The sequence below is a fragment of the Ornithorhynchus anatinus genome, chromosome 11, assembly GCF_004115215.2.
Source record: "Ornithorhynchus anatinus isolate Pmale09 chromosome 11, mOrnAna1.pri.v4, whole genome shotgun sequence".
In the NCBI taxonomy this organism is placed as follows: Eukaryota; Metazoa; Chordata; class Mammalia; order Monotremata; family Ornithorhynchidae; genus Ornithorhynchus; species Ornithorhynchus anatinus.
The window spans coordinates 16,687,178-16,706,262 of NC_041738.1; the positions used below are offsets into that span (position 1 = coordinate 16,687,178).

At 49.2% G+C, this 19,085-nt stretch overlaps 1 protein-coding gene across 1 annotated transcript in view; it reads right to left on the reverse strand.

The window, feature by feature from the left end:
* LOC100082652 (CXADR like membrane protein) overlaps positions 1-14,510 on the reverse strand; it is an 88,407-nt gene extending 73,897 nt beyond the window's left edge. Inside the window, exon 1 of the mRNA XM_029075691.2 lies at positions 13,724-14,510. Within this exon, the coding sequence (XP_028931524.1) occupies positions 13,724-13,751 (28 nt within the window). The 5' untranslated portion in view covers positions 13,752-14,510. The remainder of the gene's footprint in view (positions 1-13,723) is intronic.
* Positions 14,511-19,085: the final 4,575 nt, after the last annotated feature.

Genomic DNA, 19,085 nt, shown 5'->3' on the forward strand with positions numbered 1-19,085 from the left:
AAGCTGTATTTGGGGAACTCAGGCATCTTTGCCCAGTCCCTTCTCCTCCAAGACACCTGCCTCTTCTCCAGGGTTGGACTGTACTGAATTCAGGGCTGGGCTCAGAACCCTGCTGGCATTTATCCAGAGGCCCGTGCCTACTTGTCCAGAGGGTGAGAAGGGAGACTGGTACCTGAGTTCCACTAACCATAATGTCAGCTCCTGGGATGTCACCAGTTGGCAGAAACCCCCCAGAACCCTTCTCTCCAGCCAGCTTCACTAAGGGCTGAACTGTGCCCAACAGAGACTGATGTCAGGGGCAAGTCCGGCCAGCTCGGGAGTGACAGGAACACCTGCCTGGCTCTGCTGGCCACTGATATGTTCTTAGTCTTCAGAACCTCACAGCTCAGTCAAGAAGGTAGGGGTGGGGGCCAGACCGAAAGGGAGAGGGGATCAAGAGTTGCAGAGAAGTGGAAGTGGGGTAGCTTCTAAGAACTGCTGTAGTGACAACACCGGCAGAAGCCAGAGGAAGTGGGAAGGGGCTGGAAGGGACTGGGAGACCACAGTCACAAAGCCGACTGGGTAAAGCTGTTGTTTCCAAACTCAGCAAGTCTTCGTTCCTGTCCCAGTCAACAAGAACCATCTTGCCCTCAAACTCCTGGGCTAGGGGTGGGATGTGGGGAAGGGTTTCCCGAGAACTGGACAGGTCTATTTGTCTGCTCAGCAGTAACAGGACGTGTCGGTGGCTGCAAATCCCAAGACTGCAAGGTGTTTTTTTTTTCCAGAAATCTGATTCTGGGTATTTGCATATCACCCACCAGGGATGGGCAGGCTCATTTACAACATCTGCATAGCACTTTGGAAGAGCCCCATCTCTCCTTATGTAACCTAAATGGATCCATGTAAGTGACTGCGTGCGTTTTCAAGGCTGAGAATTTAAGTGACTGGCTGAGGCTGAAGGAGAGGCAGAGACAGAGAGCTGTTCTCTGCACCAGGATGCTAGCTTTGGGAGGTGTGAAAAGGCATCAAGGCACCAAATAGAGATTGACCCTGGAAGAATGGCTCAGATTGACAGCTTGACCCCAAGTGCCGCTCAGTGGGTATCTGCCTTTCCCCCCACCCCGCCTCCTCTTGAGCCCCACCACAAGTCATCACCCTGCAGTGGCCACCCTTTGCTTAGCTGAAAGAGACCAATTCCTAGGCTTAGCTGAAAGAATCAATCCATCAGTGCTTTTATTTAGTGGTTACCATATGCAGAGCATTGTGCTAAGTACTTGGAAGAGAAATAATAGTGGTGTTTGTAAAGCACTTACTATGTGCCAAGCACTGGGGAAGGTACAAGATAATCAGGTTGGACCCAATCCAGGTCCCACAGTCCAAGTAGGAGAGAGAACAGGTATTGAAGTGCCATATACAGATGAGGAAACTGAGGCACAGAGGCTTACCCAAGGTCACACAGCAGACCTTGTGACTCCAGACCTGTGCTCTGTCCAATAGGTCACATGGCTTCTCACTACATAGAGTAGGTAGATGTGATCCAGAGAAGTGATCCATGTCCAAGACTGAGCTCCTTATCTTCTCTCCCAAACCCTGTCCTCTCCCTTACTTTCCCATCACTGTGACAGCATTACCATCCTTCCCGTCTCTCAAGCCCACAACCTCAGTGTCATCCTTTACTCTGCTCTCTCATTCACCCCTCACATCCAACTGGTCACCAAAATCTGCCGGTCTCACCTTCACTCACCTTCAGAGCATCACCAAGATTCGCCCTTTCCTCTTCACCCAAACTGCTACCTTGCTGGTTCAATCTCTCATGACTGGATTAACTACATCAGCCTCCTTTCTCATCTCCCATCCTCCTGTCTCTCCCTGCTTCAGTCTATACTTCACTCCGCCACCCGGATTATCTTTCTGCAGAAACTCTCTGGGCATGTCACTCCCCTCCTCAAAACTCTCCAGTGGTTGCTTATCAACCTTCGCATGAAGCAAAAACTCCTCACTATGGGCTTCAAAGCTCTCCATCACCTTGCCCCCTCCTACCTCACCTCCTTTCTCTCCTCCTTCAGCCCAGCCCGCACACTCCGCTCCTCTCATCCACTCATTCAATAGTATTTATTGAGCGCTTACTATGTGCAGAGCACTGTACTAAGCGCTTGGAATGAACAAGTCGGCAAAAGATAGAGACAGTCCCTGCCGTTTGACGGGCTTACAGTCTAATCGGGGGAGACAGACAGACAAGAACAATGGCAATAAATAGAGTCAAGGGGAAGAACATCTCGTAAAAACAATGGCAACTGAATAGAATCAAGGCGATGTACATTTCATTAACAAAATAAATAGGGTAATAAATATATACAGTTGAGCAGACGAGTACAGTGCTGAGGGGATGGGAAGGGAGCGGAGGAGGAGCAGAGGGAAATGGGGGAAAAGAGGGTTAAGCTGCGGAGAGGTGAAGGGGGGGTGGTAGAGGGAGTAGAGGGAGAAGAGGAGCTCAGTCTGGGAAGGCCTCTCGGAGGAGGTGAGTTTTAAGTAAGGTTTTGAAGAGGGAAAGAGAATCAGTTTGGCGGAGGTGAGGAGGGAGGGCGTTCCAGGACCGCGGGAGGACGTGACCCAGGGGTCGACGGCGGGATAGGCGAGACCGAGGGACGGTGAGGAGGTGGGCGGCAGAGGAGCGGAGTGTGCTGGGTGGGCGGTAGAAAGAGAGAAGGGAGGAGAGGTAAGAAGGGGCAAGGTGATGTAGAGCCTTGAAGCCTAGAGTGAGGAGTTTTTGTTTGGAGCGGAGGTTGATAGGCAACCACTGGAGTTGTTTAAGAAGGGGAGTGATATGTCCAGATCATTTCTGCAGGAAGATGAGCCGGGCAGTGGAGTGAAGAATAGACTGGAGCGGGGCGAGAGAGGAGAAAGGGAGATCAGAGAGAAGGCTGACACAGTAGTCTAGCCGGGATATAACGAGAGCCCGTAGCAGTAAGGTAGCCGTTTGGGTGGAGAGGAAAGGGTGGATCTTGGCGATATTGTAAAGGTGAAACCGGTAGGTCTTGGTAACGGATAGGATGTGTGGGGTGACCGAGAGAGACGAGTCAAGGATGACACCGAGATTGCAGGCCTGAGAGACGGGAAGGATGGTCGTGCCATCCACGGTGATAGGGAAGTCTGGGAGAGGACCGGGTTTGGGAGGGAAGATGAGGAGCTCAGTCTTGCTCATGTTGAGTTTTAGGTGGCGGGCCGACATCCAGGTGGAGACATCCTGGAGGCAGGAGGAGATGCGAGCCTGAAGGGAGGGGGAGAGGACAGGGGCGGAGATGTAGATCTGCATGTCATCTGCGTAGAGATGGTAGTCAAAGCCGTGAGAACGAATGAGTTCACCGAGGGAGTGAGTGTAAATGGAGAACAGAAGAAGGCCAAGAACTGACCCTTGAGGAACTCCAACAGTTAAAGGATGGGAGGGGGAGGAGGCGCCAGCGAAGGAGACGGAGAATGATCGGCCAGAGAGGTAAGAGGAGAACCAGGAGAGGACGGAGTCCGTGAAGCCAAGGTGAGATAAGGTATGGAGGAGGAGGGGATGGTCGACAGTGTCAAAGGCAGCAGAGAGGTCAAGGAGGATTAGAATGGAGTAGGAGCCATTGGATTTGGCAAGAAGGAGGTCATGGGTGACCTTAGAGAGAGCAGTCTCGGTAGAGTGGAGGGTCGGAAGCCAGATTGGAGGGGGTCCAGGAGAGAATGGGAGTTAAGGAATTCTAAGCATCGATTGTAGACGACTCGTTCTAGGATTTTGGAAAGGAAGGGTAGTAGGGAGATAGGGCGATAACTGGAGGGGGAAGTGGGGTCAAGAGCGGTTTTTTTTAGGATGGGGGAGTCCCCTCCCCTCAAGGGAACAAGAAGAGTTCCTCTGACAATGTACCTCTGTACCCCCTCCAATCTGGCTTCTGTGTCCCAAGCAATTTGTTTAACAGATCCTTACACATGTCCTCTTACCCTCATCGTCAGTTGGGTTTTCCATTGACCAGAGCTTGATGTTCAACTCAGAATAGACTGAACCATAACCAAGTTGAAATGCCAGTTTGCTTCGTATAAGTTCAAGGCCAGTTTGTGGGTCCAGAAAGTTCTGCTCCCATGATGTCTTTTAACCCCATGATCTTAAAGGAGAGAATCTCTTCCCATTTCAAAGAATTGGCCCACTCTCTGGATCCCATTTAAGGCTGAGATAACTAATCGGTGGGAGCCATCCACATTGTCAGTCACCAAATCCTTTCAATTCCACCTTCACAACACCTCCAAAGTCCACTCCTTCCTCTCCATCCAATCTGCCAGTAAGCTGGTCCAAGCACTTATCCTATCCCTCTTCTACTTTATCAAGAGCCTCCTCCTGGGCTCCCTGCCTCTTGTCTCACCGCACTCCAGTCCTTACTTCACTTTGTGGTCCAGACCATTTTTATTCAAAAAAATCATTCATTGTACATCTCCCCTCAAAAACCTCTACCAGGTGGTTACTCTTTCATTACCTCATCAGGCAGAAATTTCTCACTATTAGCTTCAGAGCACTCTATCAGCTCCCCCTGCTTAACAAATACCACAGTTATTATTAGTAGTAGTAGTAGTAAGAAATCATGGAGGTAAGGTAGTGGGGGCCAAGGTGATTGAGTACTTTAAAGCCTATGGTAAGGAGTTTCTGTTCGATGTAGAGGTGGATGAGCAACCATTGGAGGTTTTTGAGGAGTGGAGAAACATGGACCGAACTTTATTGTAGAAAAATGATCCTGGCAGCAGAGTGCAGTATTTACTGGATTGAGAAGAGTCAGGAGGTAGGGGTCAGCAAGGAGGCTGATAGGATAAGTACTTAGATTAATGTGATAGCAGTTTGGATGGAGAGGAAAGGGCAGATTTTAGTAATGTTGTGAAGGTTGAACTGAAGATAGACTGACTACCTCTTTCCCCATCTCAAAGTCCTCCTAAAATCACACCTCCGCCAGAAACCTTCCCTGACTTATCTCTATCTCCCCACCCTATTTCCCCTCCCCACTGTATCTGGGCAATGGGACATGTGCAAGTGGTGGGACATATATGGGCAGTGGGAAGTGTGTGAATGGTGGGATCTGTGTGGATGGTTGTAGGCAAGAGGTTGGTAGGATATGTGGGTTGTGGGATGTATACAGACAGTAGGAAATCTGTGAGCGGTGGTACATGTACAGGCAATGGGATATTTGGGCTTGGTAGGGAGTGTGTTGGCTGCCGTTGAGGACAGCACACTGAAGTGAAGTGATTCATTCATTCAATCGTATTTATTGAGTGCTTACTGTGTGCAGAGCACTGCACTAAGCACTTGATGCCATGTCCATCTGAAAGGTCCCTGCAGCCCCAGGCCAAACCCATCTGCTGTGCTGGCCCTAGCCTCCTGCCCCGGCTTGCCAGCCCTGGGCCACACCTCTATGTTGTGAGGAAGGCGGGGAAGATGTGGGAAGGGCCTTGTGCCCTTGCTATCTGTGACCCATCTGTGTCCTACCTGATTTGCTTGTATCCACCCCAGCATTTAGTACAGTGACTGGCACATAGGAAGTGCTTAACTAATACCACTTTGGAGTCAGGGCTCATGAGTTCGAATCCCAGCTCTGCCCCTTGTCGGCTGTGTGACTGTGGGCAAGTCACTTAACTTCTCTGTGCCTCAGTTCCCTCATCTGTAAAATGGGGATGAAAACTGTGAGCCCCACGTGGGACAACCTGATTCCCCTATGTCTACCCCAGCGCTTAGAACAGTGCTCGGCACATAGTAAGTGCTTAACAAATACCAACATTATTATTATTATTATTATTCTTAGTAGTAGTAGTAGTAGTAGTAGTAGTACTAGGAAGTCAGCTACTGACCCCACAGACTCCTGAGCCCCTGAGGCTTCTCCAAGGGTTGCCCCTTCCAACAGTCCAGCAACCTCCCACCCAATCCTGCCCTGCATTTCCTTTGGTCCCTCAGAGGCATCTTTGCCTTCCAAAGATGGGCTGGCAGGCAGAAGGGCCAGAACTGCTCTAATGACTAAATTATCTCCCCATTTAGCAATGCCCCAGGCACATTGTTTCCACCTTGCTGGCACACAGAGCTGTGGCCTGCTCACAGAGTGGTGGATTCCCCGGGAAACCCAACTCTGGGCATTCCCGAGGATGCATCAGGGATGGTGCTATGGAGCTAGGCTGGCATCACTCTCTCCACCAATGCAGGGTGACCCAGCTTCCTAGCTTGGGCCCCCAGCTCTCACAGGTTGTCAAGCTGTGGGCTCAGGCAACAGGGAGCACGAGCCAGCTCACCCCCAGAAAACCCCAGAAAAATCCAGCTTGGCTCCCAGGCAGCTTCACCCTTTCCCTTCAGCTTGCAGCCTTTTAGTCTGTCCCCATAGGCCCTTCCCCACCACCCTCCCATCCCCAGCTCCCCTGGCTTCCTCATTTTCACCAGGTCCCTTGCTCTCCAGGCTTCCCTGGCTCCCTTAGCTTCCCTCATTTCCGTGGTTCTCTTGGCTCCCTGGGTTTTCTCAACTCCCCTGTCATCCCCAGTTACCTAGCTCTGGCTTCCCAGCCTCAGGTGTGTGCCAAGTCCTGTTGGCCTGCGGTTCCTCCCCAGAGCTGCCCTAGTGCTTGGCTCCAGGGCTGGGACTGGGGCTGGGGCTATAGTCATCTCTGGGACAGGGGCTATGACTGTGTATATGGCTGTGGCTGCTGCTTGTGCTGGCCCTGGGGCAGTGACTGAAACTGGGGCTGTTTTTGTCTCCAGGACTGTGGCTGTGGCTGTGACTGGAGCTGAGGCCGGGGCTGGCTCCGGGCTTGTGCTCAGCTCTGGGACTGGACTGGGCTCTGGGTCTCTCTGCTCTCGGCCACTCTCCACTGTACCCCTCTCCGCCCTCTGTCTGCCCGCCCTGCTGGACACTGGTTCCTTCGGTCTCGGGCCCACCCATCCGTTCCTGCCACACCTTTCCTTTGCTACCCACCTTGTACCATTTAGCCCCCTTTAGAAACATTTTAAAAAGCAAATGACCTTGGAGAGGGATGATTTTGTTTCAGGGAATAGTGAGGGAGATAAGGTGGAAGGGAAGGTAACTGAAAACTGAGGTAAGGGTGACTGCATACATACACAGTGTTGGTGGGGGGGGCGGGGACAGGGGGGATCTGACCATGCATGGTCTTTCATGAATGCATGCAGAAGACATCTTTCTATGGTCCTCTGTGGGTGCCATCTTACTGACGTCCCAAGTTGTGGTCATCTTGAATGGGTTAGGCAGCAGTTAGGTGAGGGTGAATGGATTAGGCAGGGTTAGTGGGTGACGCGTCTACCCACTCTGCCACCCCTGCATTGTGCTGCCTCGAAATGACCTTTCTTATGACCTGATGCTGGCCCTGCTCAGCACAGGACTCCTCAGGCATGGTCTGGCCCTATGCAAAAGCTCAATGCTGGGAAATTCAGACCTCTCTTTTCAGGTCTGGGAAACGGGGAAAAGAAAAATCACCATTCCTGATGGTCAGGGGAGCACAGCCCTCCCTTCTCTCTGAGGTTTTCTGTTTCTCCAAAAATTAAAACAGAAATTGAAGTCAGTATATTTCCCATGTGGGCATTTTTTGGTACCACACCATTTCTAGGATTTGGCTTTGGTAGGAACTTGTCATTTCTCCAGACGGCTCATGGCCCAGAGAGCAATCCCTACTTTTTCATAAAACCCTGGCAACCCTTTCCAGAGGTCACCTAATTTATTCCTCCAATTCCAGGCAGTTGAAGAGCTAAATTAGGGATGAAGATTTCACAGCTTGCTTCACCTACCTGCCTAGCTGACTAGAGTTTTCTGTCTCAGACAATTTTTCCTTAAGGCCAACTGACTTCTGTGCTCTGGGATTTCAGCACATTTCCTCTTGTTCCACACTCTGTGGATATGGCAACTATCTTTCTCCTATAAATACCCTTAAGGGAAAATTTACTTCTATATCTCCTCTCAACAATAAGTTTGTAGAGGGCAGGGAACATGTCTCCCAACTCTGTTGGTATTTGTTAAGCGCTTACTATGTGCCAAGCACTGTTCTAAGTGCTGGGGTAGACACAAGGGAATCAGGTTGTCCCACGTGGGGCTCACAGTCTTAATCCCCATTTTACAGATGAGGTAACTGAGGCACCGAGAAGTTAAGTTAAGTGACTTGCCCAAAGTCACACAGCTGACAAATGGCCGAGCCGGGATTTGAACCCATGACCTCTGACTCCAAAGCCCATGCTCTTTCCACTGAGCCACGCTGCTTCTCTGTTGTGTTATACTCTCCCAAATGCTGAATACAGTGCTTTGCACACAGTAAGTGCTTAATAGATACCACTGACGATGATGATGACCCTGATATACTTGCATTTACTTTGACCTGAGGCCAATTTTGAAGCACCCAATCCAGATGTGCATTTTGATATTAAATAGATAATATGAAAACATGACACAAAAAAGCAGGCATATAACCAACCATTTTGTTTGAGCCAACATCTCAGGCCCTTACACCTTCTTCTGCCCTGGCCTGAAATTTGGGCAAGGGCGAGCCCCACTAAGGTACCTGGAGCACTTCCAAATTAGTCCTGGAAAGTCCCCCGTCTTCTCTGCGCTTTCTTATGCAATCAAGTTTTTGGGCAGAGGAACCCTAGGCTGGGCTGGGTTTTCCCTCCTCTCCTCAGGATGGTGATTGGAAATAATTGAAACTGTCACTGGAAGTAATGAGAAGTGACAGAGGCTGGGCTAGAAGGGCTTTTGCTCCCAGTCTTAACAATCCCCACAAAACCAAACCTAAATTTAAACAATGAAGTCACAAAGCAGTTTGCCTTTAGGGGATTTTATTTTTTTCTGGAATGGGGAGAAGACATGTCTGGGTCTGTGCTTCAGTTTGGAACATAGGTTTCTCCTGGTTTAAGAGGATGTGTATTGATTGAGTTACTTCTATTTTCTTTCCATACCTTCTATGGTAATAATAATAGCAATAGCAATGACAACAATAATAATAATAATATGATGATAATTGAATGTATACAGCTGTTTCCACCCAAAAATCCTTTTTCTCATTTCTTCTCACCATCTCTATCTGATGCAGGAGACAGGAGACTCTAGGCAGAAAGCTCACTGTGGGTAGAGAACATGGCTACCAACTCCGTTGTGCTGTATTCTCCCAAGTGCTTAATACAGTGCTCTGCATACAACAAGTGCTCAATAAAGACCACTGATGATTTGCCCAAGGTCACCTAGAAGGTCATGGCTAAACATCAGAAGACAGTGTCCTGAATGGTCAGTCTGGGGCTTGGTTCATGGAAGCAGGAGCAGTCTAATAGGAGAGAGGGATAAAGTGACCTCACAGACATGAAATGAATCCCACTTGGCTTTTCTTGAAATGGTTTGATTGGGGTGGTATCAGGATATCAGTTCAGTCTTCAGGCCAAGTGCTTCTCAACCCAACACCAACTCATTCCCTTTCCTACCCTTCAGAAGCCTTGGTGCCGCTTTCTGGCCCAACCTCCCCTCTGAACCCTTTCCCCCAGTCTTTTAATCCCACATGTAGAATAGCCTCAGTTCTTATTCTAATGTCATTTAAAATAATAATAATAATTGTGGCATTTGTTAAGTGCTTACTGTGTGCCAGGCACTGTACTAAGCCGCTGGAGGGGCAGAAGGGGGAAGGGGGAATACCAGCAAATCAGGTTGGACACAGTCCCTGACCCATGTGGGGCTCACAGTCTCAATCCCCATTTTACAGATGAGGTAACTGAGGCCCAGAGAAGTGAAGTGACTTGCCCAAGGTCACACATCAGACAAGTTGCAGAGCCTGGATTAGAATTTACAAGTTTTGGGCTCCCAGGCCCATGCTTTATTCACCATGCCACACATCTTGCTGCTCTTCCTTTTCTAACTTAAAGAGACAGAATTTAGCAATGAGATGATCGGGCATTTCAGTCACCTCAAGTTTCTCCTGAGTAGCATAGATGCCTGAAATTCAGGACACCTGCTCTGATACCACTACTTGGCATGTAACAAACTGGACAACACACAATACACATTTGTCACACCATAATGAACCCCATTGTGCATCCAAACATGTCGGGCACAATAAACCATAGAGAGCTGATTTCCTGAAGCAAGGAGATCCAAATGACTATTTTTCCAAATTGAGCCTAGTTTGGATGTCGGAAAAAAAGAAGAGCTCGGATCACCAAACAAATATGATCATGTTCGGTTAGCCAAACTTTTGCAGCTCAGAATGATGCCCTGGTCCAACTATTTTGGACAACTGGCTTCTTACTCTAAAACCTCGCTGCTCAGGTCCACAGTTACGATCTCTATATTTTTCAGTCCCTAGCTTGAAGGAGTAGAAATGTATTCAGTCACATGCACATGAACAAACACACACACACGCACACTCAGGTCTTCATAATTCCTTTCCTCCCTTCACAGAATCAGCTTCCCATTCCTCCCTGCAAACCACCCCCACCTGCCTACTTGAAAGAGTGATAGAATCCACCTCACCTCTCCTTCTTTTTCAGGGAATTCCTCAAGATCCTAAAAGCTTGCAAGTTTACAGCCTAGCTACCCTGCTCAAGACAACCCAATCCAGCCAGAGACACCAGGTGCTGAGGGGAAAGAAAGCTTTGTTGTAGGCTTAGGGAACTAAGGGAGGAAAGAGAAAAGTTTCTGTTTTATTAGAACACTGTGCTAGGGAGGATGATACTTAAACATTCAGGTCATCATCATCACATAGTGTCTACAAAGTGTTCACCCTCTTCTGCAGCAGTGCCAGGCACAGAACAAAGAAGCAGAACAAACCAGGTTGCCATACCCCATGACAACTTACTATCTAGGGGCTCCTAAAGCAATGCTAATAGCTAACAGGAAGCATTCAGGCCACGCAACCCTGACTGGCACTTTGAGGGAGAATTGAAGTGGCACAGCCACACACACACAAATAAATTAACAAATTAATGAATCCATATTAACCTAAGTCTGCCCACCCTAAAAAAAGGAGAGAAGCACGACTATCATAGACTAGATTGTTCTTCCCCATTAGGCTGTAAGCTTCTTAAGGACAAGGATTGTTTCTACCAATCCTATTACACTGTACTCTTCCCATTGCTTGCTAAAGTGCTCTGCACACAGTAAGTGTTCCATAAATGCCATTGATTGATGGATGGTGGACTGATTGCAAAATTCAGGACAAAAGCAATTTCACCTGCCAATTGACATTGCAGAGTTTTCTTGTTTACAGAGCCGGCTCAGTAATTTGTCAGTCTAGAACTGAGCCACATAGACTCACAGGTGAGCTTCACAGGTGAGCTTGGCCAGTTAAAGGAACAGCAGCCACTCCCTGGCTATGGCAGCCGGGCTTTTGACTGACATGGAGGGAATGGATCCAATTTGAGGGAAAGTAGAGCAGGTCCAAATAGTTTACTGCTATTTTACCCACGTCCTCCCTCTGTGCTGGAATTCCCTCCTCCATCACATATGATGAATGACAAGCCACCACATTCAAAGTCTTATTCAAATCTTTCCTCTCCATCCAAACTGCTATCCTATTAATCCAAGCACACAGCTCAAGGATCTAGTTGGGTGGTGTCCCATCAAGATCTTATGTTTAAAACCCCAGCCTGCTGAGGCCTAATTAACCACAAGGAAGCTCATGGAACCAGGGCTGGTGGAGGGTGATAGGGGTGAGGGGGGGTAGGGGGAAGGGTTCAGGACCGGCCATTGAAAGCAGAATGGAAGACTATTGAACATCTCCATGCTAGTGGTTTTGGTGAAGTATTCGTTAAAGGCATTCAGATACCTGAATGCTCCCTGCCCTACAGACATACACACACCTTCTGAATGTTCCCTTCTCTCCACAAGCGCACAAGCACACACACACATACACACCCATTCAGGTCACACCTCCTTTCTCCCCAAACTCACAAAAACACATTCACATGCATACAGATTCCCTGAATTCTGTCTTACCTCAATCAATCAATCAATCATTTATTGGGTGCTTACTGTGTACAGGGCACTGTACTAACCACTTGGGTCAGTATAAACAACAATATAACAGACATATTCTCTGCCCACAACTACACACACACATGCACACACACAGATTCCCTGATTGCCCCCTTGCCTTCACAAAACACACACACAGACTCCCTGATTGCCCCCTTCCCTCCACACACACACACACACACACACACACACACACACACACACGAGTCATACATGCATTCAAGTTGTATCTCCTTGCTCCCCAAACTCAAACACACCCACTCATACACACAAATGCATGCACACACACACACACACACACACCCCTTTCACTATCTCTTGGCAACTTCATCCAGAATAAGTGATGGTGAGTAAAAAAAAATGCCAATTTCATTCATTCCTGAAATAAGTTGGGTTGATAAAAAACCTTGGGCTTGGAAAATCTGAATAGTTATGCTGACGGCTGCTACACAGAGCCCCCTTAAAAGTCTACAAGATTGAGTGGAAGTAGTCTTGGCTCCCCTGTACCTTCACACCCCTCACAGATTTCCCAACTGCCAACCCCGCAACAGACATGATGTAGCTTACTCTTATAACTCATCTCCCATACTCTGATTTTCAAGCACAACTTGAGTGACTCATACCCAACAGGCCCCATGCCTGCTCTGCACCCCGATTATGGCAGAGGCCCGGTCTCTGTCCTCTGGCTCTCAACTGAGCACCCTTGCACCCCCTCCCCATAAGTGCCCGAAGCTTTACTTCCATCTCCTCTTGTGCTCGTCCAGCTCTAAGGACATCTTCTCCCCGACTCCTCTGCCCGTCAGCCGGAGCCATTAGTGAAAGGGAGACAGTGTTTCAGTGGCTCTTACTCTGTCTTGAGAAATCTGAGAACCCTGGGTGTGCCCCCAATGTTTTTTTTCCCCAAATCCATCAAACCCCTCCTATCCCACAGTCTTTCTTCTAAATGTGCTCGACCCCTCATGTCTCAGGTCTCTGTTCTTCTCCCCTCTCCTTTCTCCCCTACTTTAGCTTTCCTCTGTTTTTACTTCAGTTTGTTCACTCTTCTGCTTTCCTGTCTTCTTTCTTCTTCCCTTTTCCTTCCTCCCTTTCTATTCCTTTTGTTCGCAATACAGGTTTTCCCTCCTACCTCTCCCCTTTACTTACCATTGCTCCCCTCGCCTCTCCCCTTTCCTCACCATTTACCCCCTCCCTTCTCCCTCTCTCCTTTTTCTCTCCCCCTCCCCGGCTCTTACACTTTAACACATCTGTTTCTAATCTGAGCACTCCAAGGCACTGGGTAGAAAGAAAAAGCTTTTCTTTTTTCTTTCCTTCTCTTCAGGAACCTGAACAAAAATGCCTGTAGAAAACCCAACCCAAGTCCCTCTGTTTTCTCCTAAACATTCCCCTAAATCTATGACCCAGGCAAGGGACCCCAACTTCTAAATAGGACAAAGAAGTCAGACTGTTCCTGCATCTAGGAAACCCCAGATCCCAAAACAGTTTCATCTCCGGTGCTCACAAATGTTTAAAACATGGCATTCTCAAGTTGAAGACATTTTAGACTTCAGAATTTACATTTTCCCCTGCTCCCATCTGCTGAAAATTATTGTGATGGGGAGGGAGGAGGAATGGGGGGGAAGGAGAGAGAGAGAGAGGGAGAGAGAGACTTTCCTGAGCACAAACAGGAGCTGGGGAAAAAACAGCTTTCTCTCTGAATTTCAGGGCAGGAACCAAGCTCCCAATCTTTCTCCAACACTCACCTAAGAAGAGGATGGAAAGCAAAGACATTCCGTTTCCAGGATGTGGGGACTTGGTCTCTGTGGATCTGCTTTGCTTAGAGGCAGGGCGGGCAGACCTGCCCCGAACGCAAAGCGACGCCTCTGGAATGTACTCTGAATAATTGCATCCATGTGCCAGGAGAAGAAACCAACTTTTTGCTCCCCCTCTCTCCTTCTCGGTTCTTGTTCCCGGCTTTGCTTGCAGGGTCTTGGCGGGCTAACTGCTAGATCCTTGTTTCCTTCTCCAGCAGCTTAGGCGTGAACCCCAGGAAAAAGTGAGGTAGAGACTAGTCCGATGGAGGGGCTCACTTTTCCCTGGGAGGGGAGAACAGGAATGAAGAAGGAGAGAAAAATCCTCTGAGCCTTAACCCACACAGTTGCCTCCTGCCACCAGCCCCTCCCTACCCCAATCTGGGATTAGCAGTGAGCGTGGGGGATGGTGGGGGGCGGGTAGGTGGCTGGTAGGGGTGGGGTTTCAGGATCCTGCAGTAAGTTTTGAGGCAGTTTGGCTGAAAGAGGTAGACCCATTCAGAACCGTCCAGGCCTCCTGAAGAACACGTTCTCTTTTAAAGGACTTTTCTGCTTCTCTGTGTATGTCCTCACTGTTGGCTCCCAGGAGCTGCGGGGGAGGTCGGGCGGGCCATCATTCCAGCAGAGTGAAAAGGCAGGGGTCTCTGGTCAAAGATTTCCTCCTCCGGTGCAATTGTCAGGGTTGGGGGGACAGACCTCTCCCCCGCCCCCGACCCCTGCAGGCCCCACATGTCCTTTCCAAAAAGGACAGAAGCAGAAACGGTCAGTGCCTTCTGGCTTGAAACAGCCCAGCTCTGGCTGCAGATCCCAGGAAAAGGAGGGCAGCAGGCAGGATGGAGCAAGGGAGGGAGGGACAGACTGGTGCCAGGGAGTGAGGCTGTCGTGTGCGCGGAGAACCGCCTCTCCAGGCACAGGGACTTGAAGGCTGTCATTCAGCAGGGCCTCTGGAGGAGTTGGAGAAGGCTGGAGCATCAGGGCTGAAGGGGCTGAAACAGGGCTGGCTTCCCGGGTCTAGGCCATTGCTCTCTCCTCCACAGTGCCCGGGGCTCCCTACGGCTCAGCCCCAGCCCCAGGCTTGCAGCCTCACATCCCTGCAGCCGCTTCCAGCTCCAATCTCTGCAGGGCTCTCTGGGCTTCAGCAGCCTGCTGGGATTAGAGGATGTAGCCCAATGGGCAGGGGAATGAAATCCTCCACCCTGACCCTTCCTGGTGACCTACATCAGGGGCTGAAGCCAGGTCCCTAAAGGGCGGGGCTGCTCTGTGAACAGGACATTAACACCACCGTGCCCAGTCACCCCAAGGCTCCATCCCTGCTGGTTACTGTTGATGCAAGAACATAGGCACCCTCCACTTCTTTACTGATGAGAGGGACCCCCACCCCACCCCCATCACCTCCAGACTGATTTTTGAGTTGGCTCCTCTGGCCAAGACAGCTGTCTCCTTAAAGCTGTCTCAGCCTTTAAATCAGTCTTGCTAGTCCTGCTTGGTCTTAAGATGGACTGAGGTCTTAGGAGAACCATGGGCACGTTTCTAAGCCCAGGTGTAACACCATGCTTGATAGCTGCTGTCCTAAAGGCACAGACCCATTGACCAACTTGGGAATTACAACAGCAACAGTAATAATAATAATAATAGCTAAGTGCTTATTATGTGCCAAGCACTGTGCTTAGCACTGGGGTAGATGCAGTGCAATCAGATCAGAAACAGTCCAAGTCTCCCATGGATCTCATAGTCTAAGGGAAGGGAGAACAGACATTAAGTCCCCATTTTACTAATGAGGAAACCGAAGCCCAGAGAAATGAAGTGACTTGTCCAAAATCGCATAATGGTAGAGCTGGGATTAGACCCCAGATCTCCAGGCTCCTAGTCATATGGATTTACCACTGTCAACAGGGGGTCCGGACTCTGGGGTCATCATTAGTAGTAATAGCCGAGGGGAGAAGGGCCAGCTGGTGGGGAGAGCTGGCTCCAGCCCCAGCTCTCTCTCAGAACTATGCATCTTAAGGTAAGCCTGTGTCCTAGTTCCTCACTGCCCCACTTCACCTGAGGAAGGGTTCATGCTAAACGCCTCTCCCAATGCCCTCAAAGGGTCTTGCAATGTTTCACGAGAAGGCTTTGGAGAACAGGTGTTGTCTTGACTCTGCCCTGTTCTAACTATTCCTATCCAAAGCAAAGAGTCAATAACATTCTCCCACACATATCCTTTTTTATTTTGTGAAAACAAACACATCTCCATCCCATTCCTTCCCTGTCATACAAGGATATTTCAGACTTGGCTATAAACTGTTGTTTGGAGTATTTATGGCTGGAAAGGAAATGGATCTGCCAGGTTTTCTGATTCACAGAAGGCGCCTGAGTTATGTTAACTCCAGGTTCTGTCAGAGGTCCTGGGTGTTGGGGGCTCTTACATAAAGACAAGTCATGTCTCTCTATTCCTTATCCACTTACTGTTGTTGCAGCTCTTTGCCTCAACCTGGAGCATAGTGAACTCATACACTCCATAGTGGAAAGTTCTTCCTAGTAGCTAGTTTAAATTCCTCTCGGTCCTATGTAGGCCTCTTTGCTGGCTGTGGCCAGAGGGCTTAAATAATAATTATGGTATTTGTTAAATGCTTACTGTGTGCCAGGCACTGTACTAAACACTGGGGTGGATGCAAGCAAATGAGGTTGGACACAGTCCCTGTCCCAAGTGGAGCTCACAGTCTCAATCCCCATTTTACAGGTGAGGTAACTGAGGCACAGAGAATAATGATAATAATAATGTTCGTATTTGTTAAGCACTTACTATGTGCAGAGCACTGTTCTAAGTGCTGGGGTAGATACAGGGTAATCAGGTTGTCCCACGTGAGGCTCACAGTTAATCCCCATTTTACAGATGAGGTAACTGAGGCACAGAGAAGTAAAGTGACTTGCCCAAGGTCACACAGCAGACAAGTGGCGGAGCTGGGATTAGAATCCATGACCTTCTGACTCCCAGGCCCGTGCTCTATCCACAACCCCATGCTGCTACTCAAAAAGGAACACTTGCATTGTCTGGGAGTCTTCCTCTACTACCTAACCACCAATGTGGATAGCTGGGTTGCATCTGCGTGCATGCTATGAGGTTGACTAGTTGGGGGCTTCAGGATTTCTGCTGAAAGAAACAAGCCAGTGGCTTTCAAACAGTTCAGTGGTGTTACCAGAGCACAGTGAACTGTTGGGGTTGGGTGGAATCCAGGGGTGGGGAAAGACATTTGAGTTGCTCTTCTGCTCCTCGGGACCCAAGCAGAGCCAGGTCTATCCATCTGCATGTCCTTTTGACCCCAGATGGATCATCTGCAGATGACTCATATCCTTCTCCTCAGGTCTCTGTATCTTGTCCTCTCCAAAAAAAATGCAGGCTCGGGGACCTAAAAGCCCAGAAGTCTCTAGGCCATCTCTTGGATAGTCCAAATCTCCCAGTACTGGCATGAATGTGGGGTGGCCCCTCTGACCAGCCAATTAAAGAAAAGCAAAATGGTTTCTAGGCTACACCGTGGATCAATCAATGAACCATTGATATATTTACAGTGCTTACAGCATGCGGAGCACTGTACTAAGTGCTCAGGAGAGGACAACAGAATAGAGTTGGTAGACATGAGGCTCTCCTGCTCATTCCCCCCAATAAATTCTGAGATGCTAGAAGCTCTTTCCCAGGCTTTGGCTTCTGCTCCTTCACCCCCAGTTGGAGAAACAGGCCCAGAGAAGTGAAGTGACTGGCCCACGGTCACACAGCAGGCAAAAGACAGAGTTGGGATCAGAACCTAGGTCTCCTGCTTCCTGGGTCCATGCCCTTCCCACCAACCACAGTCCTACAGCCCAACAGTGTCAATAGTTTGTCTGTAGGCAGATCCTAGTAACATCAGGTCAGAGGCTCTTTGAAGAAATGTTCTTCACTCTTTCTTTTTATCAGTTAAGCACTTCCTATGCACCAGGCTCTGTACTAACCACTGGGGTAAACACAAGCTAATCAAGTTGGATGCAGTCCGTGTCCCATATTGGGTTCACAGCCTTAATCCCCATTTTACAGTTGAGGTAACTGAGGCAAAGGGAAATTAAAAGACTTGCCCAGGGTCACGCAGCAGGCTAGTGGCAGAGCCAGAGCCCAGGTCCTTCTAACTCCCAGGCCGTTGCTCTATCCACTAGGCCATGTTGCTTCATCCTTGCAACATCCCTGGAAGACCCAGAGAAGGCCTGAATCACCCTGCTTTTCTGAGGGGACGAGAGGCCCCAAAAGGGGAAGAGATTTTCCAGGGTCACACAGTGAGAGGGGGTCAGAACACGACATCGCCACAGGGGCCCTCTGCCCTCCCCCTCATCAGGCTGATGAAGAACAAGCGCAGAACAAGAACGAATCCACACCCAGTTCTTCCACGGTCACAAATCCCCATGAATACAAAACAAATAGAATGGTGCTGGAAAGGAGACCTCTCAAACTTCCTGATTATTTCATCTTCAGAGTTGGGCAGGTAGTCAGATTCTCCAGGGTCAGTGAGAGGAATTTCAGTCCCAGGCTACCCAAGGGGTACAGAGTTTTCCAAGAATCCCTCCGACAGTAAGGTTTCCTCTGCCGGAGGCCACTAGTCAGAGCCTTCCTCAGGCGAGACTAAAACAGCTAAGCTTGAAAAACCCAGTCCCACTGGGGCTCACTTGTGCTCTTCATTTATTCAGGCTCAGCCAGGAAAGGAGAGTCAGTTCAACATTATTTCCACCTCCTTGCAGCTGCTGCCTGCACTCTCAGAGGACCATGGAGCGGCAAACGAACAGTCAGGAAAGGCGGTTCTGGGCCAGAGTTAGTTGGGAAGCCTCCTCGCAGGGACTGCCATGGGCAGAGAAAAGAAACACCATGTCTCAAAACAAGGGAAGCAGCTTGAACCAGCTGTTTCTTTCACCACGGGGCTCAGGGAGCCTGGCCTGAAGGATGGACATTCCAGGGACTTGGCTTCCAATCCTTGGCTCCCCCAGTTTTCCCTTCAGTAAAACCACAGGGGATGTTAAGTGGCCCCACTTAATGGAAATATAGCTGAGGGTTTGCCTGTTAATAAGGGCTTGGATTTCCCAATCCCCTCACTTCTGAAGAGCTCGAAGCACTTTCCCAACAATTATCTTATTTATTCTTCCAACATTCCCAGGAAGAAAGGAGAGATGGAAAGTTTTACTCTCCATTTTACTGAGGATCAGCGAGATCAAGTTACTTGGTCAAGATCACACAGCAAGTCAGTTGGCAGAGACAAGACTAGAACTCAGGGGTGTCCTCTCTGCTGAACTCCAATACCAAGATGAGAGCATATCAGAT